Genomic DNA, 27,712 nt, shown 5'->3' with positions numbered 1-27,712 from the left:
CTCCTTCCCCAACTTATATACACTAAGCAAGATGTTCCCGACACAATACCGCGCCACATGCCCTTGGTGCGAAGCGAGGCCAACACTATACCACATAACATGGGAATGCGACAGAAACATATCGTTCCACAAACACGACACACCAAGTGCGGAGCAATGGGAGAGCCGGCTCACCAGCTGCGAGCTAGAGGCCCAAAGGGCACTCATAGCACACGCAAGCGAGGTGGCCAGACTCAGTGGAGCCATGGACTAGGGGACCACCCAAGGCTAAGGAGGCAACCTCAAGACTTGAAGAGAAGAATCGAAGAAGACCTCCACCGCAGGCTAAATCTTAGAAATCAATAAAGTTTCTACTCACTCACTCTCCAAAGAAATTCAGCCGCCGCGGTCGGGAAAAGAAAAGTCTGTCCGCGAGGAAGTAAAATTTACCTTTTGTGGTAAACCCCTACGCAGCCTCCAATTTTATGACTGGTGCGGATTGTTGTGTTGTTGTTGTTGCTGTTGCGACTGAGAGAAGGATGAAAAGGAAATTGCATGGGCCTGCCAACTGGCTCTAGCCGAGCCACCACCGCTGCCACGTGCAAATAGAGAGTGAAAAGATAAGAGGAAAGAGTGAAAGAAAAAAGACGCGCGTCGCAGCAACAACCGCGTCCGCCGAAGCGGACCCTGACTGAAAAAGCAGATAAGCGGCCGTAGCCGCACTTCGTCACCACCTCCCTGATTGTTGTGTATGCACATTGCTATTGTGCATGCGCTCGGCACCACGCTTATGAGCAGTACATGCAACGCCGGTGAACTTTGAGTGCAACGCTGGTGTTTGATTCGACGTTGTTGGTTGCGTTTGGGGAAGCGTTTTCTCTGGTGCTTATAAAAAGCCCTGCAGAACGCATTCATCAGCGTTCATATACATAGAACGTTTCTAGAGCGCGAACTCAAGCAGGAGGCTACGGCCGTTTATCTGTTTTTTTCAGCCAGCGTCTGCTTTGGTGGACGCGGTTGTTGCGACGCGCGTCTTTTCTCTCTCTTTTTCTCTTTCCTCTTATCTTTCAACTCTCTCCTATCTGCACGTGATAGCGCTGGTGGCTCGGCTTGAGCCAATTGGCAGGCCCGTGCAATTTTCCTTTTCATCCTTCTCTCAGTCGCAACCCAACCAACCATTCGTCAGCCGGCGTTGTCGCTTCGGCGAACGCGATTGTTGCGACGCCCGTCTGTTCTCTCAATCTTTCCTCTCACATATTTCATCTCTCCTCTGTCTGCACGTGGCTGCGATTCCGGCTCAGCTCGAGCCAGTGGGCAGGCCCATGCATTTTCCTTTTCACCCTCCTTTCAGTCGCCACAACAAAGCATTCGAGCGATTGAGTGGTCGGTGGTCTGTGACGATGGTAAATGGACGCCCGTAAAGGTATTTGTGAAATTTCTGGATGCAAAACCCAATTGCGCGCTTCGCTTTCGATATGCGCGCAGTTTCTGTCAGCAATGGTCAGCATGCGAGGAGCGTACTCTACTGGCCTCCCTTCTCCAGTGAACACGTGAATCCAGTGCATGTATTCTGTAGGACCATTCATCGAACGTCAGCTTTAAAACCTTAACTGCACCGTATAGCTCAAGCACGGCATTGCTACATACCAGTTCATTGCAAAGCTTAAAACTGTCGTTACACTCTGGCGACCGATTTCAAGAATTTTCATTTCTAAGCAATCTGTGCATTGGCTTCAAGTATGAAGCTAAGCATCGCAAAAACTTTTCGTAAAAGATCAACAATCATAACTAATGCCTTACCTCTTTTTGATTATTCGGATCAGATGTGCTTTACTACCGCGGCAAACGTCCCTTTTGTTTGTTGACATGGGAGTGAACGAAGACACCGTATTCACTAGACGCCCCTTTGTTCATTCCAAGCTACCAAGCTGGCATGGTGTTGACAATTTCATACTCGGTTTAATTATTTATTCATTTTTTGTTTTACTTGTAGCATCATTATACCATATTTTTAATTACCTGCATCGTTACTAGCCAAAGTACAATTGGCCCCGTTTGAAATTCGCGCATTGTTACGTCACGACCATTATGATCAATTGAAAAGCGTGAACATTTTGTCGACAACTCCTGCTTAGAACGATGAGGCATTAAAGGCTTCCGCCTTAATAAACCAAACCAAACAAAACCGGTACCAACCCCTCTGTTCCCGCACGCGTCTCTCTGCGTCGTAGCACACGTGACAGACGCCAAGCAGACAGATTGATGTATTACCAGTGTTCAAGTGCAGTACGGCTGCATCAGTGCCCGTGCAGTTAACTTGTACGTTTGGAAATGTTCATGTTTTAGTAACGATGCCTTGGACTGAAGAGGGAAGGTATGCCGTATTGGCGCACTGAGACTGCGCACGCGTTCGGCACCACGCTGATGAGCATTCCTTGCAACGCCGGTGACCTTTCAGCGCAACGCTCGCGTTTGATGTCGCGTTGGTGGTGGCGTTCGGGGAGGCGTTTCTCCTCCTCCTCCAGTGCGTATATAAATGCCGTGCAAAACACATTAACGGGAATCAGTGCATCATTGTAGACGTTAACCAGCATCCTAAGTGTCTGCGCCTGCTGCCCCTGTCTGCTGTCTGCTCGGGTGACCGCGCCAATCGCAACACTGACGATAATGTGAACCAGCTGATACAGATAAGGCGAGAGTTGTGGTTCTGCACTAAAAGCTGCAGGCAACGGTGCGCGTCTCGCGAGAGGGGAGGCATCGCCGCGCAGACATCATGGCTCTGAGGTTAGCGGGACAGCTGACGCTGTGGTCGCCCCCATCTCTGCAAGAGCGGAAGGGCTGCTTTGTGCTCATGCAGAACGAGAGGGCGTTGTGCTTGGGCGTGCACGCCCAGTAACAGCTCATCGAGGCTTTGCTGGCATTAAAATCGCGTTTGCCAAAAAGGGTACACCCTTTAGCAAGCTACTTGTTCGTTCGAAGCTGGGACTGACCCGCGATGGGCACAGAGGGGTTTACGCAGCTTTTCCATAGCGCGCTCCTCTGAAGAAAGCCGGATGCCAGGCCGGAGGACGCTTTTTACCGGTGGGAGTCCGTCGGTGGGTTTCGAACCAACCAAATCCTGCAGCCGAGACCGATACCCAAGCCTAAATATTTTGGTGGTGCTCAGTGCAGTATTACTAACAGTGCAATCATATGGCTACTGATTCCTTCTTAGAGGAAACCTTACGCGTTGTGCACCTTTTTGTGTTAACATCTTCCCCTCATGCACCAAGCTGCTCTATTATGCAGGTTGATGAAATAATACTTGTTCTGACCGTAACTGGAAGCTCTCTCATTTGCAAAAGTTGCCCTACCATATAGATAGACACGCCGTGTTGGTACATGTTGTTTCTTGTTTTCTGTTGATTCAGACTGACAATTTCATACATCAAATGGCGCGTCGCACCTCTCAAGTGACTTGAATCTTCTGGCAGTACTAGAGCTGTGAACCGTCGTGACGAGGTGAACTGAACGTAGAGTGTGCTTCAAGATGGCTTTCGGTCTGCCGTACTCATTTTCCACGTCACATAAATGTTATATGGCCGCCAGGTGCCCCCAGGCGGCGCCGAAAGGACGAAGAGAGGAACTCGCGTGCTCTCGGAGCTGGGACTCTGCTTCTCTGCTTGAGGCCTGCGCCTAGCCCTTCTGTTTCCTGTTCTATTTGTGACAGTTGTGGTGGAGGTGCGGGGTAAATCGCCCTCGAATATGTCGCACACCCCTCCTAGCACCGAGGACCCCAGACCTCTCCCTGTCGGCACGCCAGTGCATCGGGTCAGTCGCCGAGATCTAGGACTGTCCCCTGAGCATGGGCTATTGGAGACTACCTCGGCGCCTGGCCAGCTGCCTCCTGTGCTCAGGCCATTTCACTCAACTTCGGCGCCTGCCCCTCGGCGAGCTATGCAAGGCGCCGCGTACTACACCGTCCAGAACCCGCGGCTGCCAAAGTCCTTTCACGGGACTCAGCTGGAGGACGTGGAAGATTTTCTCATCCAGTTTGAACGTGTCGCCGCATTCAACCAATGGGATGACGCCGCCAAGCTGAGGAACGTTTTCTTTACCTTGGAGGACGGTGCTCGTACGTGGTACGAGAACCGTGAGGACACTCTTGTATCTTGGCATGAGTTCCGACGTCAACTGCTCGCTGCGTACGTCAGCGCTGATCGTCGGGAGCGAGCGGAGCGCGCCCTGCAGTCCCGTATGAAAATGCCCAACGAAACGGTTTAGATGTACGTCGAAGACATGACACGTCTCTTCCGACGCGCTGACCCAGCCATGTCGGAAGCCAAGAAGCTGTGCCACCTATATATGCGTGGTGTTAAAGAAGAGCTTTTCGCCGGCCTCGTGCGCAGCCCACCAAGCACTGTTTCCGAGTTTCTAGCAGAGGCTGTCACGATGGAGCAGGTTCTCCGGCAGCGTTCCACCGCGTACTACCGGCCAGTCCTTGCTGCTTCTGTTACGGAGTCTCTACCGGCGTTTAACAGCAATACCGACTTCCTCCGTGACATGATCCGCGCAGTCGTCCGTGAAGAGCTAGCGAAGATATGTGGTACGTCGCAGCCAACAGCCGGCTCCCTTATGGGCGTTATCCGTGAAGAGGTGCGGCAAGCTATCAGGCCTCCGTTACTACGCGGCGAACCACAGCCCATACAGGCCGACTACTACCGCCCGACGTACGCCGAAGCTCTGCGGCGCCCTGCCCCAAATCCAGCGGCATTTCCACAGCCTGTCTAGACAGACTACTGCCGCCCGACCTATGCTGATGCTCTACGACGCCCTGCCCCAAGTCCGGCGGCATTTGTCCAAATCCCACACGACGTCCCGCTACCCTCCGTGCAGCCAGTGCAGCACATCCCGAGTAGTGATCGACGATCCCTGCGCAGAGCAGACATCTGGCGTGGCCCTGACCGGCGGCGTTTGTGTTTCCATTGTGGGGAGCCCGGTCACCTGTTCCGCCGATGCCCATATCGAGAGCTTGGCCTGCAGGGTTTTTCCTCCGATGCGCGACGACCCCGATTTGGCCAAAGGCCCCCTGAGATTGAAGAGTACATGACCCAGCAACCCCTGTGGTCCACGGCACGCCGTCAGTCCCGATCGCCGTCACCTCGCCGATCATCATTTTCACGGAATCCGCAGAACTTCTCGCCGGAGACGGCGGACCGCTCGCCGAGCCCTCGCCTGGAAAACTGAAGACAGCGACCTCCGGGGGCGTGGTCGCTGGATATCGACGCTGCAAAGACCCCCCGATGCCGCCCACATCCGATGGTAGAGCTCTGACGACGCCGACGACAGTGGGTGAAGTAAAGGACCGATTCTCACTGGACATACCCGTGCTTCTCGACGGTCACAGCATTAGCGCGTTGGTGGACACAGGAGCAGAGTTTTTAATTATTAGTGGCAAATTGGCAGCGCTTCTCAAGAAATCAAGGCGGAAAGCTGGGCTAGTTGGTATGTCATAGTTAATTAAAAGACTAGCGCATAAAACTAGGACAAAGACAGAGAAGGAGACAGGACGAGCGCTCGTCCTGTCTCTTTCTCTGTCTTTGTCCTAGTTTTATGCGCTAGTCTTTTAATTAATTCTCAAGAAAGTCACGACTCCCTGCTCTGGCATGCAGATCCGGACGGCGGGGGGCCATATCATTACTCCGCTTGGACAGTGCACGGCTAGGGTCCAGATAACCGATTCGACGTTCATAGTGAGCTGCCTGGTGCTCCGCGACTGTTCTCGTGACCTGATTTTGGGCGTAGATTTTCTCCGTGAGAATGGTGCCATTATCGACCTGCGGAACAGAACCGTTACGTTTTCTACAGCGAAAGGCGACGACACCTCCGATGTTCGTCAACGCAGCTCCGTCCTTCGTACTTCCACTGAGAGTGTTTTGATCCCGCCGCGCGCCAGTGTTTTTGCAAGCGTTGAATGCGATGATAGGCTACGTGATGGACCTGCAGTCGCCGAGGGCAACCTTTCCTTGCTACTGACACACGGCATTTGCTCGGCCCGAAGCCTTGTCCACCTCCATAACGGTCGGTCGGAGCTCCTGATTACTAATTTTACCAACGAACCTCGTCGCCTTTTCCGAGCTACTGCCATCGCGTGGGCCGACCAATTGGCAGATGTTACTGAGTGCTTTGCGTCCGACGCCATGGTACAACCGGACACGTCCCTGGATCTTATCGATATTAGCTCCGGGCTATCAGCGACTCAACACCGCGACCTACGCGCCCTACTGCTTCAATACCAAACCTGCTCCGCATCCTCCTCGAAAGTGCGACAAACGGCAGTCACAAAGCATCGAATCATCACTTCCGATGATGCTCGCCCCATACGACAGCAGCCGTACCGCATTTCCCCGAAGGAACGCGACGCCATCCAAACGCAGGTGAAGGAGATGCTTACCGATGGCATAATTCAGCTTCCTAAGAGCCCGTGGTCGTCGCCTGTTGTTCTGGTAAAGAAGAAGGATGGGACTTTGCGCTTTTGCGTTGATAACCGTAAGCTGAACGCCATAACGAAAAAGGACGTCTACCCGCTGCCTCGCATCGACGACTCACTCGACAGACTTCGCCGCGCCTAGTATTTTTCATCGATCGACCTAAAGAGCGGATATTGGCAGATTGAGGTTGATGAACTTGACCGCGAAAAAACTGCCTTCATCACACCCGACGGCCTATATGAATTTAAGGTGTTGAACTTCGGCCTTTATTCAGCGCCTGCGACCTTTCAGCGCATGATGGACACTGTCCTGGCTGGCCTGAAATGGCAAACCTGTTTAGTTTATCTAGATGACGCGGTGGTGTTTTCAGAAACCTTCGACCAACACCTTGAACTACTGCGGACCGTGCTGGATGCCCTGCGGTTGGCCGACTTGACACTTAAACCCGAGAAGTGCCACTTTGGCTACCAAGAGCTCAAGTTTCTTGGCCATGTTGTGAGCGCCGACGGTGTAAGACCCGGCCCCGAGAAAACTGCCGCCGTAGCCGAGTTTCCCCGTCTTACTACAAGGAAAGCGCTCAAGCGCTTTTTGGGTTTGTGCGCCTACTACCGCCGTTTTATCGCAGACTTCTCCAAGATCGCTGAACCCTTGACCCGCTTAACGCGAGAAGATACACCGTTCGTCTGGACTGCCGCGCAAGAGGCTGCTTTCACAGAGCTGCGACGACGGCTGCACACTACCCCTGTGCTTGCTCACTTTGATGGAGAGGCTGCTACCGAGATACACACCGACGCTAGCAATATTGGGCTTGGTGCCGCCCTCGTTCAGCATCAAGAAGGCGTGGAACGTGTCATCGCGTATGCGAGTCGCACGCTCTCGCGCACCGAAATCAAATATTCCACCTCAGAAAAGGAGTGCCTCGCCGTTTATCTGGGCCACGATGAAATTTCGGCCTTATATCTACGGTCCCCATTTCAAAGTCGTCACAGACCACCATTCAGGCCGCCTGGCAAGCTGGAGCCTTCGCCTTCAGGAATTTGATTATACAATTGTCTATAAGTCCAGACGTAATACAACATTTTGGGCGAGTTGGTTACCTACATTCATTATTACAGCGCAAAGACGGCACAGAACAAGAAGGGGATACAACAGCGCTGTTGTGACCCCTTCTTGTTCTGTGCCGTCTTTGCGCTGTAATGAATGAGTCCGGACGTAAACACGAAGATGCCGACACGCTCTCGTGCGCACCCGTCGAGCAAGCTGATGACAGCACAGAGGACGACAATCGTTTCCTAGGTGTGATCAGCAGTTCGGACTTGGTGGCAAGGCAGCGTGCTGACGCTGACCTGCGGTCTGTCATGGATCACCTAGAGGGCCATGCTCCAACGTACCTCGACCCTTTTCCCGCCACCTGTCCTCTTTTTGCATTCGCAATGGCGTACTCTACAAGAAAAACTCACGTAACGGTGACCGGACCTACCTCCTAGTCGTGCCATCAGACCTCCGCGACGACATCCTTTCCGCGTGTCATGATGAGCCCACATCTGGCCACTTGGTATTTGCACGCACGCTCTCCCGAGTGCGTCAGGCCTATTATTGGCCTAAATTTGCAGCGACCATCCATCGCTACGTCAGAGGTTGCCGTGAGTGCCAGCGTCGTAAGTCGCCACCGCTAAAGCCTGCAGGTTTGCTCCATCCAATTGAACCACCTCGCACACCTTTTAACCAAGTAGGCATTGATCTGCTGGACCCATTTCCTGTATCAGCATCTGGCAATAAGTGGATTATAGTTGCGACTGATTATTTGACGCGCTATGCGGAAACCAAGGCGGTGCCGCGCAGTACGTCCTCGGAAATCGCGCATTTCTTCATACACCACATCGTTTTACGACACGGCGCCCCGTCTTCCTTAATCACCGACAGAGGCACTGCGTTTCCTGCACAGCTCATGCACGAGGTGTTCCAGCTGAGTCACACGACCCACCGCAAGACTACTGCATACCACCCGCAGTCAAACGGGCTCACGGAGCGCCTCAACAAAACCTTAGCGGACATGCTCGCCATGTACGTCGATGTATAGCACAAGACCTGGGACGAGATCCTCCCATACGTGACGTTTGCCTATAACACGGCGCTTCAGGAAACGACTCGCTTTACGCTGTTTCGCCTCGTCTACGGGCGTGACGTACAGAAAATGCTCGACGCCATTTTTCCGTGCGCCCCTGACGACCAGGAGCTCACGTCGGACGCCGAGGAGTTTACCCGGCCCGCAGGGGAAGCCCGACAACTGGCCCGTATGCACATCCGACGGCAGCAGGCCACGGATGCACAACGCTACAACCAACGACATCGACACGTAGAGTACCACCCCGACGACAAAGTGTGGGTATGGACCCTAGTACGTCGCCCAGGCCTGTCGGAGAAGCTCCTGAGCCGCTACTTTGGACCGTACACAGTGTTGCGCCGTGTCATGGATGTGACGTATGAGGTCCTCCCCGATGGCACTCTACCGAGTTCGCGCCGTCGTCCTCAGCCTGAGGTCGTGCACGTACTGCGCATGAAGCCTTACTGTACGCAGTAAGGGACGTCGCCTCTTCCGCGTGTTCGTTTTATTTGTACCTGCAGCCGTTGAGCGGCATGTGATCGTTTGTTCACTTGCTTACTTCCTCCCGTTCACTCAATGTGCGCCTACGCTTTTGCTTTCTTTTTTGGGGGAGGGGGAATAATGCCGCCAGGTGTCCCTGGGCGGCGCCGAAAGGACGAAGAAGAGAGGAACTCGCGTGCTCTCGGAGCTGGGACTCTGCTTCTCTGCTTGCGGCCTGCGCCTAGCCCTTCTGTTTCCTGTTCTATTTGTGATAATATGTTCAAGCGGAACTAACCTAGGGAAGTGCCGCCTCCCACAAACCCTTCGACTGTGAAGGGGTCGCGGAACAAATTGTACCATAATATTTTCAAGACCCGAGGAGAGCCGTGCAGCTAGGCGTAGGGGAGAACCCAAGAACGAGGTCGGTCCTTTTAATCCGAGAGCCAGGTTGTTGTTGTTGTTAGCCTTTCCGAAGATGGCACATACCCACACTGAAAGATCGGCCAAGAATCCCGAAGTAGAGGTTGCTATTCACCTGTACTTAATAAAGGCAAAGTCTAGCCCGAGCGTGCCTATTGAGCCAACCACCGGTTGGCTCTCTCGGTGTGAAATTAGCTATGTACAATAGCGGCATAGCGGGCAGAGTGAGTGAGGGAACAAGCGCGAGTTAATGACATCCCGGTCGAAATCAAGAAGAAGAAATGTGCTTGCGCAGGGCATGTAATGCGAAGGCAAGATCACCGATGGTCTTTAAGGGTAGTCGAATAGATTCCAAGAGAATGCAAACTTAGGAAGAGGCGCCACAAAGTTAGGTGGGTGGATGCGATTAAGAAGATTGCGGGGATACGATGGTTGCAGCTGGCAAAGTGCAGGGTTAATGCAAGAGACGTGGGAGAGGCCATTGTCCTGCAGTGGACGTAGTGCGGCTCACGATGGTGATGATAATGAAAATGGTAAAAGAAAAGAAAAAGAATAGGGATGAAGTGAACTTTATATAATCCGTGCTATTTGGGAGTCGGGGAAATTCAAGTCTGCACTAGCGGGAAAGGGATAAGGGCGCGAAACACAGCGTGAACGCTCCGCTCAGTAACGTGAAAAGAATGGCTTTAACCACACCACATAGACAATTTGAAGCCGCTGACGCCGAGGTACAACTGTAACAGTTCTATCAGGAACGACTTCGTAGTTGACGCTGTAGGGGCGAAGCAGTACTTTCTACGGGCCGAAATACCTACTAGGTCGCTTTTCGCAGAAGCTCTTGCGGCTCATGGGGGTCAACACCCACACCTTGTCGTCCGGTTTGTAGGACACGTCCTGGTGCCGAAGGCTGTAGTGTCGGGCAGCAGCGGATTGCTGGTCCTTGATGTGCAAGCGGGGCCAGCTGACGGGCTTCCGCTGCTTGTTCCACGAAGTTGCCTGCGTCAGGTTGTACCGCTTCATTTCCGCACGGGAGCATCGGGTCCAACATCATGCGCACTTCCCTGCTCCAGACGAGACGGAACGGGGTAAACTTGGTGGTTTCCTGCTCGGGGGATTGTACGCGAAGGCGACGCTCGGCAAGATCTCGTCCCACATTTTATGCTCAACGTCAATGTACATCGAGATCACATCCGCCAATATTTTGTTGAGCCGTTCCGTTAGGCCTTTTCTTTGTGGATGATACGCTGTGGTTTTTCGATGGTCTGTATGGGTAAGAGTTAAGATGTCCTGTAGGAGGCGAGGTGTCGGTCAGTAATGATGGTCGGTGGGGCGCCGTGTCTAAGCGCAATGTCGTGCATAAAGAATAAAAATGTGGGCAACTACGCCGGCGACACCTCGCTCAAGAGCCTTCGTTTCAGCGCAACGGGTCAAGTGGTCTGTAGCCACTACGGTCCACTTGTGACCGGCTGACGACAGAGAAAATGGCCCCAGATGGTCCATGCCGACTTTGTCGAATGGTATTTGGGGTGGCTCGATGCTCTGCTTCATGACGGCAACCTTGAGAGCGGTTTTTCGCCGCTGGCGTTGCCATCTCGTGGAGCCTCCGGCTTGCACGATGAACAGAGGCGGTCACCAGAAGCGTGCGCGTCGAGTCGTCCGCAGGAAACGGAAGCATCCACCACCTCCACCGTGTGGTGGAGGTACGGGATATACTAATAAGGTCATTCTATTCAAAGTGTACTCCTCACAGGATTAAACAGCTTATGATAGGCAGTGGCTAGTTTCAATCCACTGTCCGCTGTGGCTTCGATGAGAATTAGTGTAAGCATCGCAACGCCTAGCGATCGGTAAGCTGCCAGCTCGGCAGTGGTTCTTGCAAGAAGCGCGTCACTCGTGGGTGCAATGTTTTTTTGCTGCTAGGTTACAGACAAGCCGACCTACTGCTATGTTTTATATGGAAAAAGAGGCTGGCGGTTTACCTTCGGTAAGCACGAAATGTTTTGTGAAAGAACAGTTTTTTGCATTTGGATAGTACCCCCTCGTGCTAAAAAACGCAACAAAAGTGTTTACTGGCCCAGGAGGCCATTTATTCGCGTCTTCAACTTTAATGTCAACGCGTTAATGCCCGTTTACCCAATGTATGCCGGCGCGTATGCTCTAGTGCCGCGGGCCTTAAGGTGAAAGACGTTATGGTAAAGGCCCTTACAGTGAAGGCCTTCATAATATATGTGAAGGGTGGATGCCTTTAGGTAGGCATTTATGCTAATGACCTTCACGTCAAATGTATATAGCACGTAAGGACCTTAAGTGCCCACCGTAACAAGTAATACTGCACGATATCCCGCGCTCAGCCATTCTGAGAGCTGTTGTTTTATCCTTACGTTGGCGAGTGCCTGCTTTCAATTCCATTGCTCATTTGAAAAAGGGTTGGACACGTTTGTCTCCTGCTACGGCTATAAAACCTTGCCAGGGTTTATTTCTGTGTGATAAATAGCAATTCCATAAAACGTTTGCAGTTCCGTTTTGAAATTAGCGTTTCTCTTTCTTTTTCGCTGCTGATGCGGCAGTGAAAGAAGACGTAAAAGAAGAAGTCGGACTGCGATGTGCTATCAGCCTTCGCCTCTGGAGTTGAATGCAAGTTGTCCGGTGGTGCCTCCTTGTGAGCTGGTGGATGAATGCAGGCTCGCTGCAACTAAGAGAACGGTAGGTGTACATCCGACGTCACTAAAGCTGATGAATTCAGAGGTGGAGCTCATTGCACGTGTATACCGTGCGGCGCATTGCCGCGACGCTGTTCCGAACGAACTCTTCTCGCTTATCCCTTTGTTGCTTTCGCATCAAGGTGCACGGCTGGGCTTATCGGCGGCATCGCGAAACGACACAGCCTTGGGTTACGCACACGAACGAGACAGAACATCGAACAACACTAAGGCATAGATTAGCGATGCCCAGTCTGCCCTAGCTGCTAAGAATACGAGGTGTTGTTTATTCTCGTAGTCCTTTTTCGTGAGTATTCGATGGGACCAAGCACAATTTGCACCATGTTTAATAGTCGATGGTATTTGCCTCCTCTTACCTCGCGAAGACGGCCAGCACGCAGTGCGTACAAAAGTGTCGGCTTCCTTGCACGACCTCACTGTTCTAACGTGAGCCAAAATGCTTCGCGCACTTGAGAGTTGCTCCTCACGCTTCGTTATATTGCAACGTGATGCGTTAAAGGCCCCGTTTCCCAGATGATCCGCTGTCGGCGTTGTCGGCCTTGTGAGTGAAAAAAAATTCGCAGCTCTGCTTAAGCCTCGATATACAAGCGAAAAGCTGCAGTTTTGCTTTGTTTGACGTCATGGCTGTCGCAGTGCACGCACAACGCACTGGGAGCACCCCTATAGCGGTGTACATTTTGAGCCAACTCCCTGGCTATCACTTCTGGGTCTTCTTTTCTTCCTTCCATGGCGAATGTCTGCGCCTCTTCTACGGCCGCCGCCGCCGCTCGCGCGTTATTGCAACGCCTTGCGAAAGAACCTTCTCCTGGGACTGCGTCGGAGACCGCACGGCAGCGGCGAAGGGTAAACCGGTGGCGAGGAGGAGAACGGAAGGGGTGGCGAGGATGGAAAGGGCGCGCCACGGCGGCGCCCAGGGGTGGCCCACGCGAAGCGCGGTGTTGACGAGCCTAGTGAAGTTTTTCGCTTCGAAATCACGAGCATGGCTCTGGCAGGTGGTACCCAGAGACCAACCTAGGAGGCAGGTGGGCCACCCAGGTGACGTGACCTTGCGGCGTCATCACAACCTGCCCACCTGATTGTGAGCAAAATGGCCGCCATGACCGGTGCCACTTTAATAATTGGTCGCTCGGGAAGAGCAACCTGGCTCACACAATGTCCATGGGTGGCAGCACCTGCCGTCGCAGGGCAGTGGCGCATCGCTTAACCCCTGCACCACTGCGCCATCAAGGGTATGATGACTCCCATGGATCTGGGAATGTAGGGAATGACTTGCTGCACATATGGGAATTAGCCCAGTACGCTATCGCATCATACCCTTAAGGGGGGCTATGTGTCCGCTCCAATATTTTTCTTTGTGATCGAAAGCTTTATATTTTTTCAACGCGGTAGCTTTAAGGAGTGCATGCCATAGAAACGGTTGCGTCCGCGTCTGCTGTCGGCGTTCTTAACCATGAGCAAAGAATTACAAACAATTCCCAGAGAAGAAACCTAGGTGGCAGGTAGGCCACCTAGGTGACACAACCAGCCCACCGGATGGTAAGGAAACTGCCCCCTTCACATGTGGCATTTAAATTATTGATCGGCCGCGAGAGTTTCCTCGGGAAAAGAAACCTGGTCGCACAAGAGTCACCAGTGGTAGCACCAGCCACCGCACAGCAGTGTGAGGACTGCCAGGGATCTGTGAATGTAAAGTCTCCAATTACCGCCAGGGCGGCGCTGCAGCGCGCCCTCCAATTTTTTCGTCTTGGGTTATCTTGAAAGCGGAGCTTAAGTGCTCCGTCCATTTTTTTTAGTGCGAAAATATTACTTAGCATGGCGAAACCCGAAATAATTCTCTCTGAAGCCTCGGAGTGACTCAGGGGAGCGTGGCGTAAGCTGCAGCCTATGTTCGATAAGGTCGGAGGAACATGGCCAATGGGAGAACAACGTAACCACGATCAGAGCTCAAACTGTGTCTAAATTCGTCGTCACACATGCCGACGACCACTAAGAGCAAAGCCATAAGCCAGCTATGCTAAACACGTCGTTTGGAACGTCTGCACGGTTTGACTACTTTAAAACCCGACCACTTTTTTTCCCACTCTTTGCATCATCGGTTACGGGAGACTTCAGAAATATGTGCCCCACCGTTATGGATGCCATTGAGAACACAGCCTACAAGCGCATTTTGGTGGCACTGCAGACCTTTGCAACAACTTTCCCAAGCACTGTGCGAGATGATTCCATTGTGTACTCAAAATATGAGGTTTCATTCTTATTAGCAGAATCGCAGCTTTTCCCGTTGTTTCTTACTAAAATAAAACAATGTGTCTTCTGTTTTCAGCTATCGGCAGTCACGGCTCACTAGCGTCGCTGAGTCCTCCTTTGGCGGAAAGATGAGAGAATGTGGCGAGGTACCGGAGCCGAGCTCCCCGACGCCTAAGATGGAACCAGGTAAATTGTGATGAATGATGTTGGTTACAAGAATATTTTACTTCCCTACCTTAGTGAAAACTTTAGCACTTCTCTGACTACTGCTGCTGAACTCAGCGTCCTATAATAGTTTTGTCGTACTACATGCGCTTCTGCGGTAGAAATGAGGCATTGTGTGAATGTACAAGGAGGAAGACTAAGCTGCAACCACCTCTCCCGACTGCATTGCGCAGTAGCCAAAAAATTTATGAAGCCAAGCCAAGCAAAGAAATTCAGAACAACAGGGTTGACTTCAACAGAAGGCATTAAACACTTTTGCTCTGTTATTCCGATTACTTTACCTGTTTGCCGACTTTTAACAAAATCCTTTTTTTCGCAGATGCTGCATTTGACTGGCTTCCTCAAGGACGAGGGCCTCAAGAAGAAGCTGTGGTTAAATGTGTGAGTTTGTTTATTCCTGCTTTGACACGAGAGGGTGAACCCATTGTCACTTTCCATTGTTTACCTTTAAGATTTGTTTCATTCTCATGACTTGGTGTCTTTGTAGATTGGCTGAAATAAACCCTTTCTTGAGGCAGCATCTTCTAAAATATGTACTACCAGCTATCTCAAAGCAAATAGTTCCAGCTAAAACTCAGCAGCCTCGCTTATTCACGTAGTTTTGTATGCCTTAAACATAAGTGAATCATTTCACCATATTCCTATACCGTTTCGAAGCGCTGTTTGCCGCCACTTTATTAATCTTGGTACGCTCGTACACCGCAAAATTTACTTTATAGCTATCGATCCTTTTACAAAATCGCCAGTATTACTGAGCACGAGGGGTTGAGCAGTTTCGTAAGAAGACTTTACCTTCGAAACTGCCTTGGGTACCTCTACCATAGCTTCTGATTATCAAATCTTAAGAATGCGAAGCCATAAATATGTAATTTTTGTTGACTTTATGCCGCCACTTCGTGATGCCAGCCAGAGTCTTGTCATCAATCAGAATATTTTAGTTAATGGCTGAGGAAAATGTGAACTTCATTTTAAACAGAAGTCATTAATACAAACATACTTGCATCTATGCAGCTGTGAAATAATGCTCACTGTTTGATTACAGTTCTGCTTTCGGGACCCGCCACGGTGGCTGAGTGATAGGGGCGTTCGGTAACTGGGTTTCACTTTATTCCAGTCCTAGCATTACCACGCACGGGCTCTTCTACGAGCGGCTGGCAGTTTGTTCTTGGGGGAAAAACCAAGTTAACTGATTTTACAGGCGCAAGACGCTGGAGTTTGGAAACCTCATGATGTTCCGCAGCTAGTTCGGGAAATTCAGAATTTCCCGATATTTAGTAGGTTCGGATAGTCTCTAATAGTGATAGCGCAGTGTGAAGCGAATTGCAAATACTATTCGCAAACTATTCGAAGTTCCGAATTTCCGCACTCCCCTACTTTTAACACATAAACTAAACATTTCTCAACGCGAAATATCGGACACTTGTGCTCAGACAAAGACAGTAGGCAGAACGTCATTGATTGGAGCCCATTTCTGCCAGGACGAAAACGTTAAAGCAGTTTTTTTTTTCCCGCGAACCGCTCCTGAGTGGAATTCTCTTCTGAACGCCATTCTTCAATCATCTAATCTTTTTTACTAGTTTTGTTGGGGCCGTTGAGCAGCATTCCCTCACCTATCATTGTTCTACGGTTTTCTTGTTTAGTTGCGACTCGTGAACTGCCGTTTCTTGTTGCCTTTTTTGCTGGCTCTGTGCCGCCCCTCCTGCATGGGCAAAAACATTTGGTTGCCTCTATTTAAATCTCGTCAAGTTATGAGGTAGAAGAAAGGTGCTTGAGGAAATCAAGGGACGGTAATCTTGTGAGGAGGGTGTTAAGTTGGGTAGGGCGGACCGGAGATGAGAGTGAGAAGGCTTTGGGCAAGTCCAGAAGACATCATTTCAACTACTGCCGGCTGTTCTATCTATCTGCTTTGTCGTACAGTCAAACTATGATGCGATGAAGACGATGCCATCGAGGTAAACGCAACAAGTTCGCAATTTGATGCGTGCCTCCAGCATGTTTCTGATGCCCTGCAACACTGTGCGTGCATAGAAAACCCCCAAATAATCTGAGCATGAGCTCAAAAAGTTGGTGCAGCTGAACTTCTCGGCTTAACGCATTACTCAGCGGAAGCTGACTGGCATTACCGCCTCAGAAGTTTAGAGTCGCAAGGTCCGTTTGGGCGTCCCGCAGGAGGCTGTCCGGTTGGGCGTCTTACAATCCCGTTTTGGCGCATTCTACACTCACGTGCGTGATCGGCCTTCTGCAGCTTGGCACACTTCACGGACTCAAGGCTTCGATATACAGGGTGTCTTCCTAACTGATTAGATGTTTTTTTTAAACCTCGCAAGAAATACGTCGGCGCGGTTTCTTCACTTGGATTGTACAGCACAGCGGACATTATGTACGTGATAGAATTGAGTGATTAAGAGATCAATTAACGAATCAACTTTTTCAGTTTTGGTTTCAAGATCCAACTTTATATTAAGAAATTGAAGGCCGTCAATGCACAAGCTCTGTCCAGTTTTAAATTTTTTTTGTGTGTGTGTGTCGGCGATGCATTTCGAAATATTTAACGTCAAAAATAGGCATGTTTAGCTCGTAAAGTTGTCTTCCCCCAATGCGAGTTTCTAGAATGGTGTTGCTGGGCGTAGAATTGTCGCGAAAATCACGGTAACTGCTTTACGGTGTCAAATAGACAAACGCCTTCCGTATTTGCTTTTCTCCGGCTATCTTCCTTTCCTGAGCAATGCGTGCGCTCCGTGCCGAGACCTACTTTTCCGCATCGTTGTTTGGCTCCACCAAGCGCCCTCCTTTCCCCATCTCCCTTCAGCGCAGCCAATCGCTGGTGCTGGCGAGGCTCCGCTCCCTTAGAGTTGCTGTACAAGTACCTAGGGTTGTGTGTTTGTTTTCACTGCGCAGTTCGCGCCTTTGTTGGTTAAAGGCGATCACATGATTGCAGAGCATTTGAGCCATGCGGAGAAGCCAACTCTTTGCATCGTTTAGAACTAGACCGTTGCTGACATTCCATTCGTACCCCTACTTACTGTTCTCGTCCTTCACGGCATCCTATTTTGTTCAAGTGCACTTGTTCACTGAAAACGGTTTTCTTTCATTAACATTATCAATATCACTAGGGTTTGCTGATTGTTAAAAAGAAAACATTTGATTTGCGACGTTTACAACAGATGGCGCCGCTCGTCTACAGCATAGCCAGTATTTCGTTTCTTAACTTATTCACATAGACCTTGGTGCAGCCGGCGCATCAATAGCAAGCTGTGTCATTCACTGCAACAGGAAACGGCTTAGAATAAAGCTAGTTCGGCAGTCAGAATCAAGCGGATTCTCAACCACTGCATGAAGTCCGCCTCCTGCATGCAAGAGTGTGGCTTTCGCTCATAATTTAGATGCTTGGGGGAGCAACATAGCACACGTACGCGCAACACTAGGTATCTTACAGTAACTCTACGCTCATTCAGTGTAGGTAATGCTAACGACGGCCAGCTGTACTAAAAAGGCTTCCCTCCGCCACAGCTCGGTCGTTCAGCTACGAAGTAGATTCGTTGCTACGGCCTTTGATGATGGTAGGTTCCATCGCGAAATACTACTATAAACGGCTAACCTAAGGCTGAAACAGCTTTGACCGTCCCGGGTAATGAAGCTTGTCTCGATTACTTCGATCGCCCAACAACAGCTGTCAAGACTCTTTGATTAAACTGCTCAGACGAAGCAAGACCTCTTGTCGAAACGTTGACAAGCTTTGAGGCTTCCCCTCTACATTGTTCACTTTGTGTTTGCAAGAAACCCATCTACCTGTCCTCTCTGTACCATGGACTTCTGGCGACGAAAAGTCAGTTCAGAGCGTTTTCGACCCAGACTATAGAGTAGACTTTCTTCTTTACGGTATACTGTGGCGGCACGTGACACCGAGCCACAAGCCGCGGTCTTTCTTTTCTTTTTTGACAGCGACAACTGGCGACACCCAAAAATTCAGGGGGGCAATTTGTTGACCTAAATGGCGGTGAGGCGAAAGCCTTAAGCGCGATGTTCCTGCTTGTGTCAGTGATGTGTAGTTAAGATGTTCAGCTTCGCCTCTAAGAGTGGAACGCGACAGCGTCTTGCAACGCTGCCAGGGAGTCCACAGAACGCCATCGCCCGTTCGGCTGTACGCCTTGCTCGTCGGCAAATTGGTTTTTGCCACATCTCGCTGGACACCTGCGCATATCTCGCTGGACACCTGAACCTCGCCGTAAGGGAACGGAGGAAGATGGAAGTGAACGAAGACATAGTATTCACAAGACGCGCCTTTGCTCATTCCAAACCATCGAGCTGGCATGGCGGAGTGGTTAGCCTGCTCGTCTCGCACTCCGGAGACCCTGGTTCGATTCCCCAACTGGACCAATTTCCTACTCGGTTTTATTTATATATCTGGCCTGACTAGAAAAGTAAATTAGTTTAATCGGTTAATTAAGTAATTAACTAAACTCAGTCCCACTTACTTGGAGCATCACTATACCATCCCTTTAAATGGTTTCATCGTTACTAGCCAAAGTACAATTGGCCCCGTTTGAAATTCGCGCACTGTGACGTCTTAACCATTTCGAGCAATTGAATAGCGTGACATTTCTGCCGAAAACTTCTGCTTAAAACAATGAGGCATTAAAATCTTCCGCCTTAAAAGCTCGCGCACAGTTGGTTGGTATCATCGTGCACCATTTCGTCGACTTTGCCTATGGTGCCTTCGTGTTTTCGCTTCGAGCCTTAGTACTGGCTTGGCACAGGAGTGGCACGGATTCGTTGGTTGTGATGCGGGGCTTAGGGACTGAAATCTCCTACACTCCACGCAGCGCTTAAGGAGGCTTCGCAGCCCTTCTTGTATTCAGTCGGAAAGTTTGGACTGATGTCAAACCTATAGGATTCTAGTGGGAGAGCGGGGGGGGGGGGGGGGGGGGGTGACGGACTGGATAGGTAAGTAGCGTTTGGGCATCACTATTTCGTCTAGATGCGCTAAAGCAGTGCTTTTGTTGAGGCATTGATATTCGCGACTAATGAATCTTACCTGGGCTAAGGTTTGCCCATTCCTAAAGTAGCTATCTCTCCTGCGATGACGATTCGATGATAGAGTAGCTACGGCGCGTTTCACCTGAAGACATCTATTATGTTCGCTGCCAGAACGTGCGGAAAGTTTCGACTTTGAATATGGTGGGGCGCTAATTTTTTCTCAAGCACACTGAGAGTAGGGTGCTGTTTCTTGCTCGTGTCATGTGGAAGGGCTTTATTGGAAAAAAATTATGGCTGTGGCTTAGCTTGGTTAAGCCCGGTAATTGCGTAAGCAATATCCGTAGCTACGCAATGGTTCAGCTGGTAGTGTAGCTGGTGGTAGTGCTTGTGGTTAGTCTTCTGGTGATGCATCGGTTATACAATCCAATCCAATCCAACTCAATCCAATTTGCTAATATGGTAGCTACCGGCCTCGCTACGCGACGGGCTGAAAGTGCAACTGGTATTCCTTTCGCAATAAAAATGTGTGATGTACTAAGAACTAAGGGTAAACACACCTTAGTGTTCACCAAGACAGTCCATCCTTAATACCCTGCGACGTGAGCATGTCTATCGGACTACAATGGTTTCCGGGTACGTTTGTTCGTTTATCTTCACCTCCCTTGTGCACAGTTCTGTGGGTGCGGTGAGACCTCCAGCTCGTACATTTGAGCACCGCCTCAGGGTACTAGTCAACATTTTTATCTGTATCGTGAAAGCTGGCTGTGATTTGTTTGCTTCTTCGTTGACCTAGACACGTGCACTGGTGTCGCCAACGGCGACTTTCATGTCAACAAGTCTTCCGCTCCCATTGCATGTTTGTCCTGCCGTCTGTATATGGTGTGGCCGGCTTCGCGAGTCATGTTTGGTGGGCGTCCATCGTGTTGACAGTTTTAAACACCGTCGCTGCATTTGTTTGAGGAAAAACGTCTTCTTTAAATAGGTTTACAGTATATTGCAGATGTTCATAGAGGCCAAATAATTTTCTTACCATGTGTATGAAGGGCCTTCAAGTTGTGACTTATTTGTGATCTACATTCCGTCAAGTAATATTTTAAACGCGGGCGCGAGGTCTCGCTCCTGAAGCTATATTTAAGTCTTCTGCCGGGAGCCAAAAAAACATAAGGCAGCCGCGATTTGTTGAGTAATGTGAGCTTGAGTCGGAGGCAGCCCGGCCCGCGCCGGTTCCTCATAATAGCGTAGCCCACCATGAATGCTATAAGGTAAGTTCATTGAGAAATTGCCAAGACCTTAGAGGGATACTGAGGTGGTTTTCGAATCAGCTAATTTTTTAGGGTTTTGAAGTAGTGTCATTGCTGATCACGTCTGTGAAATTATTTTTTCGATTTTGGCTAAAACAGTGGCGTAATCACCAATTGTAAACGCGATGTTTAAATCTCCCGCGCCCCGCGCGAGAGCAGGAAAGGAGAACAGCGGAGAGGGAAAGCTGGGAAACCTCGTCCATGTCGGCAAACGTGACATCACGTTGAGGAGCCGGGGATACTTCGGCGCACAAGAGCGAGCTTTCAGCGCGCGTTGTTTCTCGTGCTGCGTGCGTTGTTCCTCGTACTGCATGCGTTGTGACGTACAGTCTTTGTCAAAAGTAACCAGGATGCATGGTTTTCTTCTCATTCGTATAGTAGACCCCTCACGTCTTCTCTAAAGATCAAAAACTTCTTTGAATGTGAGGGCAGGCGTTCTCCTTACCATAGAGAGATTTAGAGCTTGAGGTCTGGCATAATAGGTTTACTATACGACTGAGAAGCAAACCGAGCAGCCTGGTTACTTTTGACAAAGACTGTACAAAGCGTGTCAGCCGACCTTGACAATCAGATTCAACACGAGGTACCACTCTGCGTTCGTGTCCACGAACAACTACGCCCGCGACTGTGTCGTTTTCCACTGTTTTCCGCAAGATCATAAGATCGCAGCGCAAGCGCTCGCTGCTGTGACGAGGAATTCAAGCCGACCAAAGCAAGCCTACTCTGCTCGAAGCACTTTCGTAAGAGCGGCTACATGCAGAGCTTGTCCCTAATGTGATCTCTGGAGATTTCTGTCGCGGCTGAACCATGACGCAGTTCCTTCGGTATCCTCGCGCATGAGAGGCGTGTCACCATTCCGAAGAAGCGTCTCTTCTAAAAGTAGAAACATGCTCACTTATCCCCTGCAGAAACCTTATAGAGGCTCAAGCGTGTGTCGCTCTCCTCAGCTTAGGTGCGGCCAGACCACCTGAGGCGTGCTCAGCAAGACTCGGTTAGTGATTTTATACTCGGTTCGACGTGTCAGAGCAAGCAGGCAAGGAAAGCAAAGCACAATAAAGCAAAGCAATCAAGCATCGAAGCCCTTCATATGCGGCATCTCGTTTAATCGTAGCTAAGCGATTAAAATGAAAGCGCTCGACGTTCTGATTTCGGATGCAAATTTAAGAGAGAAATGAATACCAACCAAGTTATTGCAAAAAAAACACCATGTTTCGCAACCTTACTCGGTTTCTTCATCAAGTTGTGGCAGCGGGCGAGTTGCAGCTAGCTTGGCTTTTAAACACACATGTAGTTGGCCACTACTTCACTGAACCTAAACTGCAAATCTAGGAAGGTCGAACGTTTCTGAGGCAGCGATTAATATTTTCTGGCATCTACTGAACGCGCCACGAGTGAAGCAGCAGCCTTGTGCGCGTATTTGGCTTGGTTTCCAGTGCACAATGATTGCGTCACTATCCTGTGGTCACATGCCTCGCAGTGCTTGGCCACTGCGCTTCGCTAATTTTGACATCAACTTTGTGCTGCTTCATCGTTTCCTTGAAATACTTTCTTTCCCCAAACTGCAACGCCTGGTACTGAGAACAGGATTTTTTGTGCACAGCGCTTTGGGCCTTTTCTTTATGATGACGCTCTTTCGGGCGAGCCAGAAGCCGTCTGGTGGTGGTAATTGACTTGAGTATTGTTCGTACCTCTTCCTTTCCGAGAATACGAGCCGAGGTTGTGCTGGCACCTCTTACGCATGGTCTGCATACGCGTCTTTCACGCTGGCGTATGCTTGTGCTAGGCGTAGAATTTTTTGCTTGTGTCTTTTTTGCTTTCAGGTGATACGTGGAATGAACAAACTGTAGTATTCTTTTCTTTGGAGGTCAGTAAAAAAATAGTCGCCATATTCGCTTTTACAACAGCGCGGAAAGCTGCGATCTGCATTCAACGCAGCGCCGGATCCGCATCGGCACCTTCTCCAGTCCTCACAGTGACGTCACGACCTCTCTTGACCAATCACGGGTGGCGGCGCGCCGCACGCGGCACAGGCCGCATATTTCTGCTAAAAAAGGCAATTCGCGCTTGTTTTTGCCTTATTTGGATGCGATATTCAAGCTTACAGCATGAAAAACTATAGGACGCCGCTGCCAGCCTGATTTTCAAAAAAAGTGCTTCAGTCTCCCTTTAATGCAGTTACGTACATGCCCCATTTATTGGGATCATTTCTAGTGCTCGTGGCTTCGAAATCAACCTTCGATATTTTCCAACCATGCTCTAACAGCAATATTTTTCAAGATCAAGTGAAGTTTTTATGGTCAGCTTTTAACTACCTTTAGTAGTACACGGTAGGTTCTCTTCCATCTTTATGTCTGTACGCTATGTTTTTATCTTAACTCTCACAGGAACCCGAGTATTCACCAAAGTAAACGCTCTGCTTTCACCATGATAAGCGCGTTGAGCATTTCATCTCATTTGGGGAGGCTGGTTACATTTGTCACCTTCACAAGGAACGACACGCTGTGTTTGGAAACAAATTGCGTTCTTACCTGATGTTTCCTTTCCTCATCCGCAGGCAAACAAGGGCGGCCAATGGACCATGTGGAGTAAAATTGCTCTGATCCTGGTAGCTATCACTGTTGCTGTTGCGCTACCACTATCCATCTTCCCATTGCACGGCCCAAAGAAGGACAGCACTGAGGCGCCAATTGACCGCTTACCAGTACCATCGCTGAAACTGTGCGACACCAAAGAGTGCGAGTTTGTGTCCGGGTTATACCGTGACACGTTGCCGCAGCCGTGCACCGACTTTTACGAATACGTTTGTGCACAGTGGAAGAAAGAGGACCCGTTCAATTCCAGCGTAATCAACCAACAGAACAACAAGATTACACAGTCCGTGATCACAGTTCTGCGTGACTTGCTGGTGCCCCCGCACGGCCAGACAGCTGTGCAAAAAGCAGCTGGCTTGTTCCAGTCTTGTGTGGCCCTGGGCAATCCAAACGGTAGCTCAAGTCAAGACCCGAGGGCTGACATACTAGGGTTCCTGGCTGAACATGGAGTGACACTGCGGCCTATGTCGACCGTTAGTGCTTGGTATTTATTCTTAGACTTCTCACTGATCTACGGCCTTCCTACACTCGTCGATGTACAGTTCGATGGACTGTCGCAGGACACGATGCACACGCAAGTTGTTCTAGGCATGCGACCGGGCTTCACTTACAAGCATCTTCGAAACGAGACGGTTATTGTGAACCATCTAAAGTGGCTTGGAATGCAAGAAAAACTGATTCTGGCGACTTCAAGTGTTATAAAAATCATGGAACGATACTTAGTTCTCGTGAGTGAGGCCATCTCGACCTACGATGAGCCATCGGAGATGAACATGAGCGTGTGCGCTCTATCGAAGCTTGAAGAAACTGTGACATCCAAGACAGGGGAAAGCTGGAATGACTACATGAAAAACATCAGCGACGGATTTCTGCCGGGAGATCGCAACGTTGTCTTTCGAAAAAACCGCATAAAAAACTTCCTACAGAAGTTGTTTCGCAGTGTGGACGCAAATCGATTGGCGCTTTGGATTGCATTTGATGTGTCGTGGCAGCTACGACAAATGACGCATATGGCATTGCCAGGGACACATCTTGAAGAAAGGCTGAAACGTTACCATGTTCAAATGAGAAAGTCTTTCTTGCAGCATCAGAAATGTCTGATTTATACATCGACGGTCATGAATAGCGCCACTTATTCTGCTTATTATCACCCTGTTGTGACAGAAGACGTCGTCTCAAAGGCGATGGACACAATTTCCAGCATAAAAGCTTCTTTGCAGGCGAAGATAACAGAGTCTCTCTGGCTCGACGAGGGAATGAAGAAGGACATGCTGGAACAGCTTGAAAACATGAAGCGGATAATCGGCTATCCCAACGGCACACAAGATGAAGAGTCCTTAAATAGTTTCTACGCCTCGTTCGAGGACACAGGACTCTCCTTCGTAAAGAACTGGCTAAGCGCTTCGCGTTCCAGAACGAAGAGGGCACTCAGCCGAAAATCTGAAGAAGATATCATTGTGGCTCTGAACGAGGACATCTCCCGGGTGACTGGAAAATATGTACCCAGTGCAAACACGATGATGGTGGGTTTGGGACTTCTGCAGCCTCCATTTTTTGGCACGGTTCCGGCGATTAACTATGCATCGATGGGGCACTTCGCCGCACACGAGATGGTGCACGCTTTTTACGAGCTGCACACGAATCGCACCGATCAAAATGATTTGGAATCGAAACAAGAGTACCAGAAACGATTACAATGCATTCGAGACGCCTACTTGCTGCCGAACGACAACTTTGGCTCTTCTAAATGTGCAAAAAATCCTGAAATTGTGGCCGATTTCGGTGCTCTACCCGTAGCCTACGACGCCTACGTACATCAGAAGAAGCGGACCGATTCCCCGCTGCAGCTGCAGAGCCTGCCAGAAATTAGCGACGAGCAGCTGTTCTTCATCGCCTTCTGCTACATGTGGTGCTCCAATGTGCCGCCGTCACATCGCTATCCCGAATTTAAGGCCAGGTGCAACTCGCTCGTCAAGAACATGCCGGAGTTCGCAGCTGCCTTCAAATGCCCGGCCGGATCACCTTTGAATCCAGCCTCTAAGTGTACCTTTTGGTAAAGTGCAGTGTGTTACTTGCTTCCAAACAGCATTGCTAGCTATCGTTGTTATACAGTGTGTTCCTATACCTTCTAGTCAGCTCTCTTCGTTTTACCATTTAAACCAGTGCCAGGTGGTTCTCTGAAGGGCCTTGGGCTCACTCGCTGTGTTTGGGAGATGCCACTTGCATTCCAGACACCTGTCTGCCCAATGCAGCCAGTGGCGTTATCAGGCACCAGCCACTTCACGACTGTGGTTATGAGCACTTCCAGAAACATTCACTGGCGCCGGCGTTGTGTGTAGAAGGACTTTTGGAACGCTCTCCGCATTTCCTGCTGCTGTCACGTCCGCGGCCTAGACGCCGAGGTCTTCATCACTCATCTGAAGGAACTATTTGCAGCAGATGCTGCTTATTTATACAAACACCGTGTTTACATTCCAACTGATTATAATTTCGCATTGAATTCAGTAAATCAGCAATGTCGTCCCCTTCTTGTGTACTTACGTGAGAGAGAGAGACAGAGACTCTTTAATGAAATGCAGAGAATTTAGCCGGCGTTTAAAAATCGCTGGCATGCTACTCTGCGTAGGAAGGGGAATTTGGGAGAAAAAGACAGTAGGAGAGCAGCGTGGAAGAGGTAAAAGAAAAAAAAAACGAAGATAAAATGTGGCCATGAAATGGGTACTAAGGATGCAATGGCGAGTTTTGATATAACCTATGGAATGATGGAGCGCATAGTCCGACAAATGGGCTGACGAAGTTCACTGCATGAAGAATGCATGAAGGTAACGGGCAAGTGAATTTAGAGCTTATCTAGATGTCCAATGTCTTGTAAATATGAAAAAAGAAAGTTCATTGCAAGTCTCTGTTGCCTGAAGCAGGCTAAGGGACCTAAAACTTTGTCCATTGTTAGGGGCACTGGGCAGAGCTTCTACATGCAATGTTCATAGTACGCACGCTCGTTAGCATACGCAGGGCACACAAGTAGGATATGTTCCACAGTTTCTATCGCGGCACAATTGTCACAATGCGGACTGTTCGTTTGTCCAAAACGGTATCGCAAGCGGTTTGTATATGCAGAATTCAGACGAAGTCGGTGATAAAGTGTTTCCAGTTGTCGAGGAATTCTGGGTGAGAGTCTTGATCTAAGATGTGGGTCGATTGAGTGAAGAAATTGGTACTGATGTGTCGGCAAACTCCAAAGCCGATACGTTTCTTCGTAAGCAAAACTTTTAGCCATTTGGGACGCATCCGATTTCGTGAAAAAAGTTCGAATGTATCTCCGATGTTGATGGCCCTTTCGAGCCGCTTCATCTGCTTTTTCATTAGCCAGAATGCCACAGTGAGCAGGTACCCACTGAAATGTTATGCAGTGGCCTGCGGCAATAGCTAAATGATGTATATACCCGATGTCGAGGGAAACTGGCTGGTGATTCGTTTTCTTCAGCAGGTTGGCCAGGATCTGCAGCGATGCTTTTGAATCGGTGAAGATAACCCAACGGCCGGCGGTTCGGCGCAGGATGTAAGAAACAGCTTCCTTAATGCCGTGAAGCTCAGCTGTCGTAGAGGATGTCCTCCGCTGCAGCCGGTAAGAAAGGGCATGGTCTGTTGAGGGCACATAAAGGCCACAAGAAGAGGTTTCTTTAGTAGTTGAACCATCGGTGAAGATATGGATGTGCTGCATATATTCCTCCGATAAGTAGGCGAGAGTAGTTTGCAGAAGCGCTGCCTGTGGCATGCGGCTCTTTGCATTCACACCTGGAACAGACTTCTTCACCTTTAGAGGAGAGAGTGTCCATGGAGGAAAGGCCAGAGGTAGTAGCTTCTGTGGCTGATTAATAGTAGGAAGGGGCAGGAGCTGTACTGCCTGGCCAAAGCTAGAGTTGCTGTGAGTTAGATGGACGCGGTGTAGGAAGTGCTTCTTCCCTTGCAGGACATGGCGGAGATGGGTGCTGTACTATACTGCTGCTGTTGTACCCAAAACTACTTGCATGGCAGCAGCTGATAAGCCGCCTATGATGGCTTTGTACTGAGGCAGTAGTCCTAGTAATGTGACATTGCCGACCAATATCTCGCCCTTTGTACTGTCAATGTTTTCTTCAGTAAAAGCTATTAAAGTTAAAACTACGTTGATAGTCATCCCAAGATTCACTCTAATTGA

General features: G+C 49.9%; 1 protein-coding gene across 3 annotated transcripts; it reads left to right on the top strand.

The window, feature by feature from the left end:
• The first annotated feature begins 776 nt into the window (after positions 1–776).
• Positions 777–26,039, top strand: LOC149360456 (neprilysin-1-like). Of its 3 annotated transcripts, XM_089572319.1 has the most exons (6): positions 778–1,402; positions 11,374–11,437; positions 12,021–12,156; positions 14,497–14,606; positions 14,965–15,026; positions 23,478–26,039. In XM_089572319.1, the coding sequence occupies exons 3-6, from the start codon at positions 12,086–12,088 to the stop codon at positions 25,569–25,571; spliced, it is 2,337 nt and encodes a 778-aa protein (XP_089428445.1). In that variant the 5' UTR covers positions 778–1,402; positions 11,374–11,437; positions 12,021–12,085; the 3' UTR covers positions 25,572–26,039. The 3 variants fall into 3 exon arrangements, with proteins under 3 accessions (XP_089428446.1, XP_089428445.1, XP_089428444.1); XM_089572318.1 differs by lacking the exon at positions 11,374–11,437; XM_089572320.1 differs by lacking the exons at positions 11,374–11,437; positions 12,021–12,156 and having other exon boundaries at positions 777–1,402.
• The last annotated feature ends 1,673 nt before the right edge of the window (positions 26,040–27,712 follow it).

The sequence above is a fragment of the Amblyomma mixtum genome, chromosome 2 (assembly GCF_055824585.1).
Source record: "Amblyomma mixtum isolate Tamu chromosome 2, ASM5582458v1, whole genome shotgun sequence".
NCBI lineage: Eukaryota > Metazoa > Arthropoda > Arachnida > Ixodida > Ixodidae > Amblyomma > Amblyomma mixtum.
The sequence above is the reverse complement of the archived record's forward strand: the minus strand, read 5'-3'. Positions and strand labels throughout refer to the sequence as shown.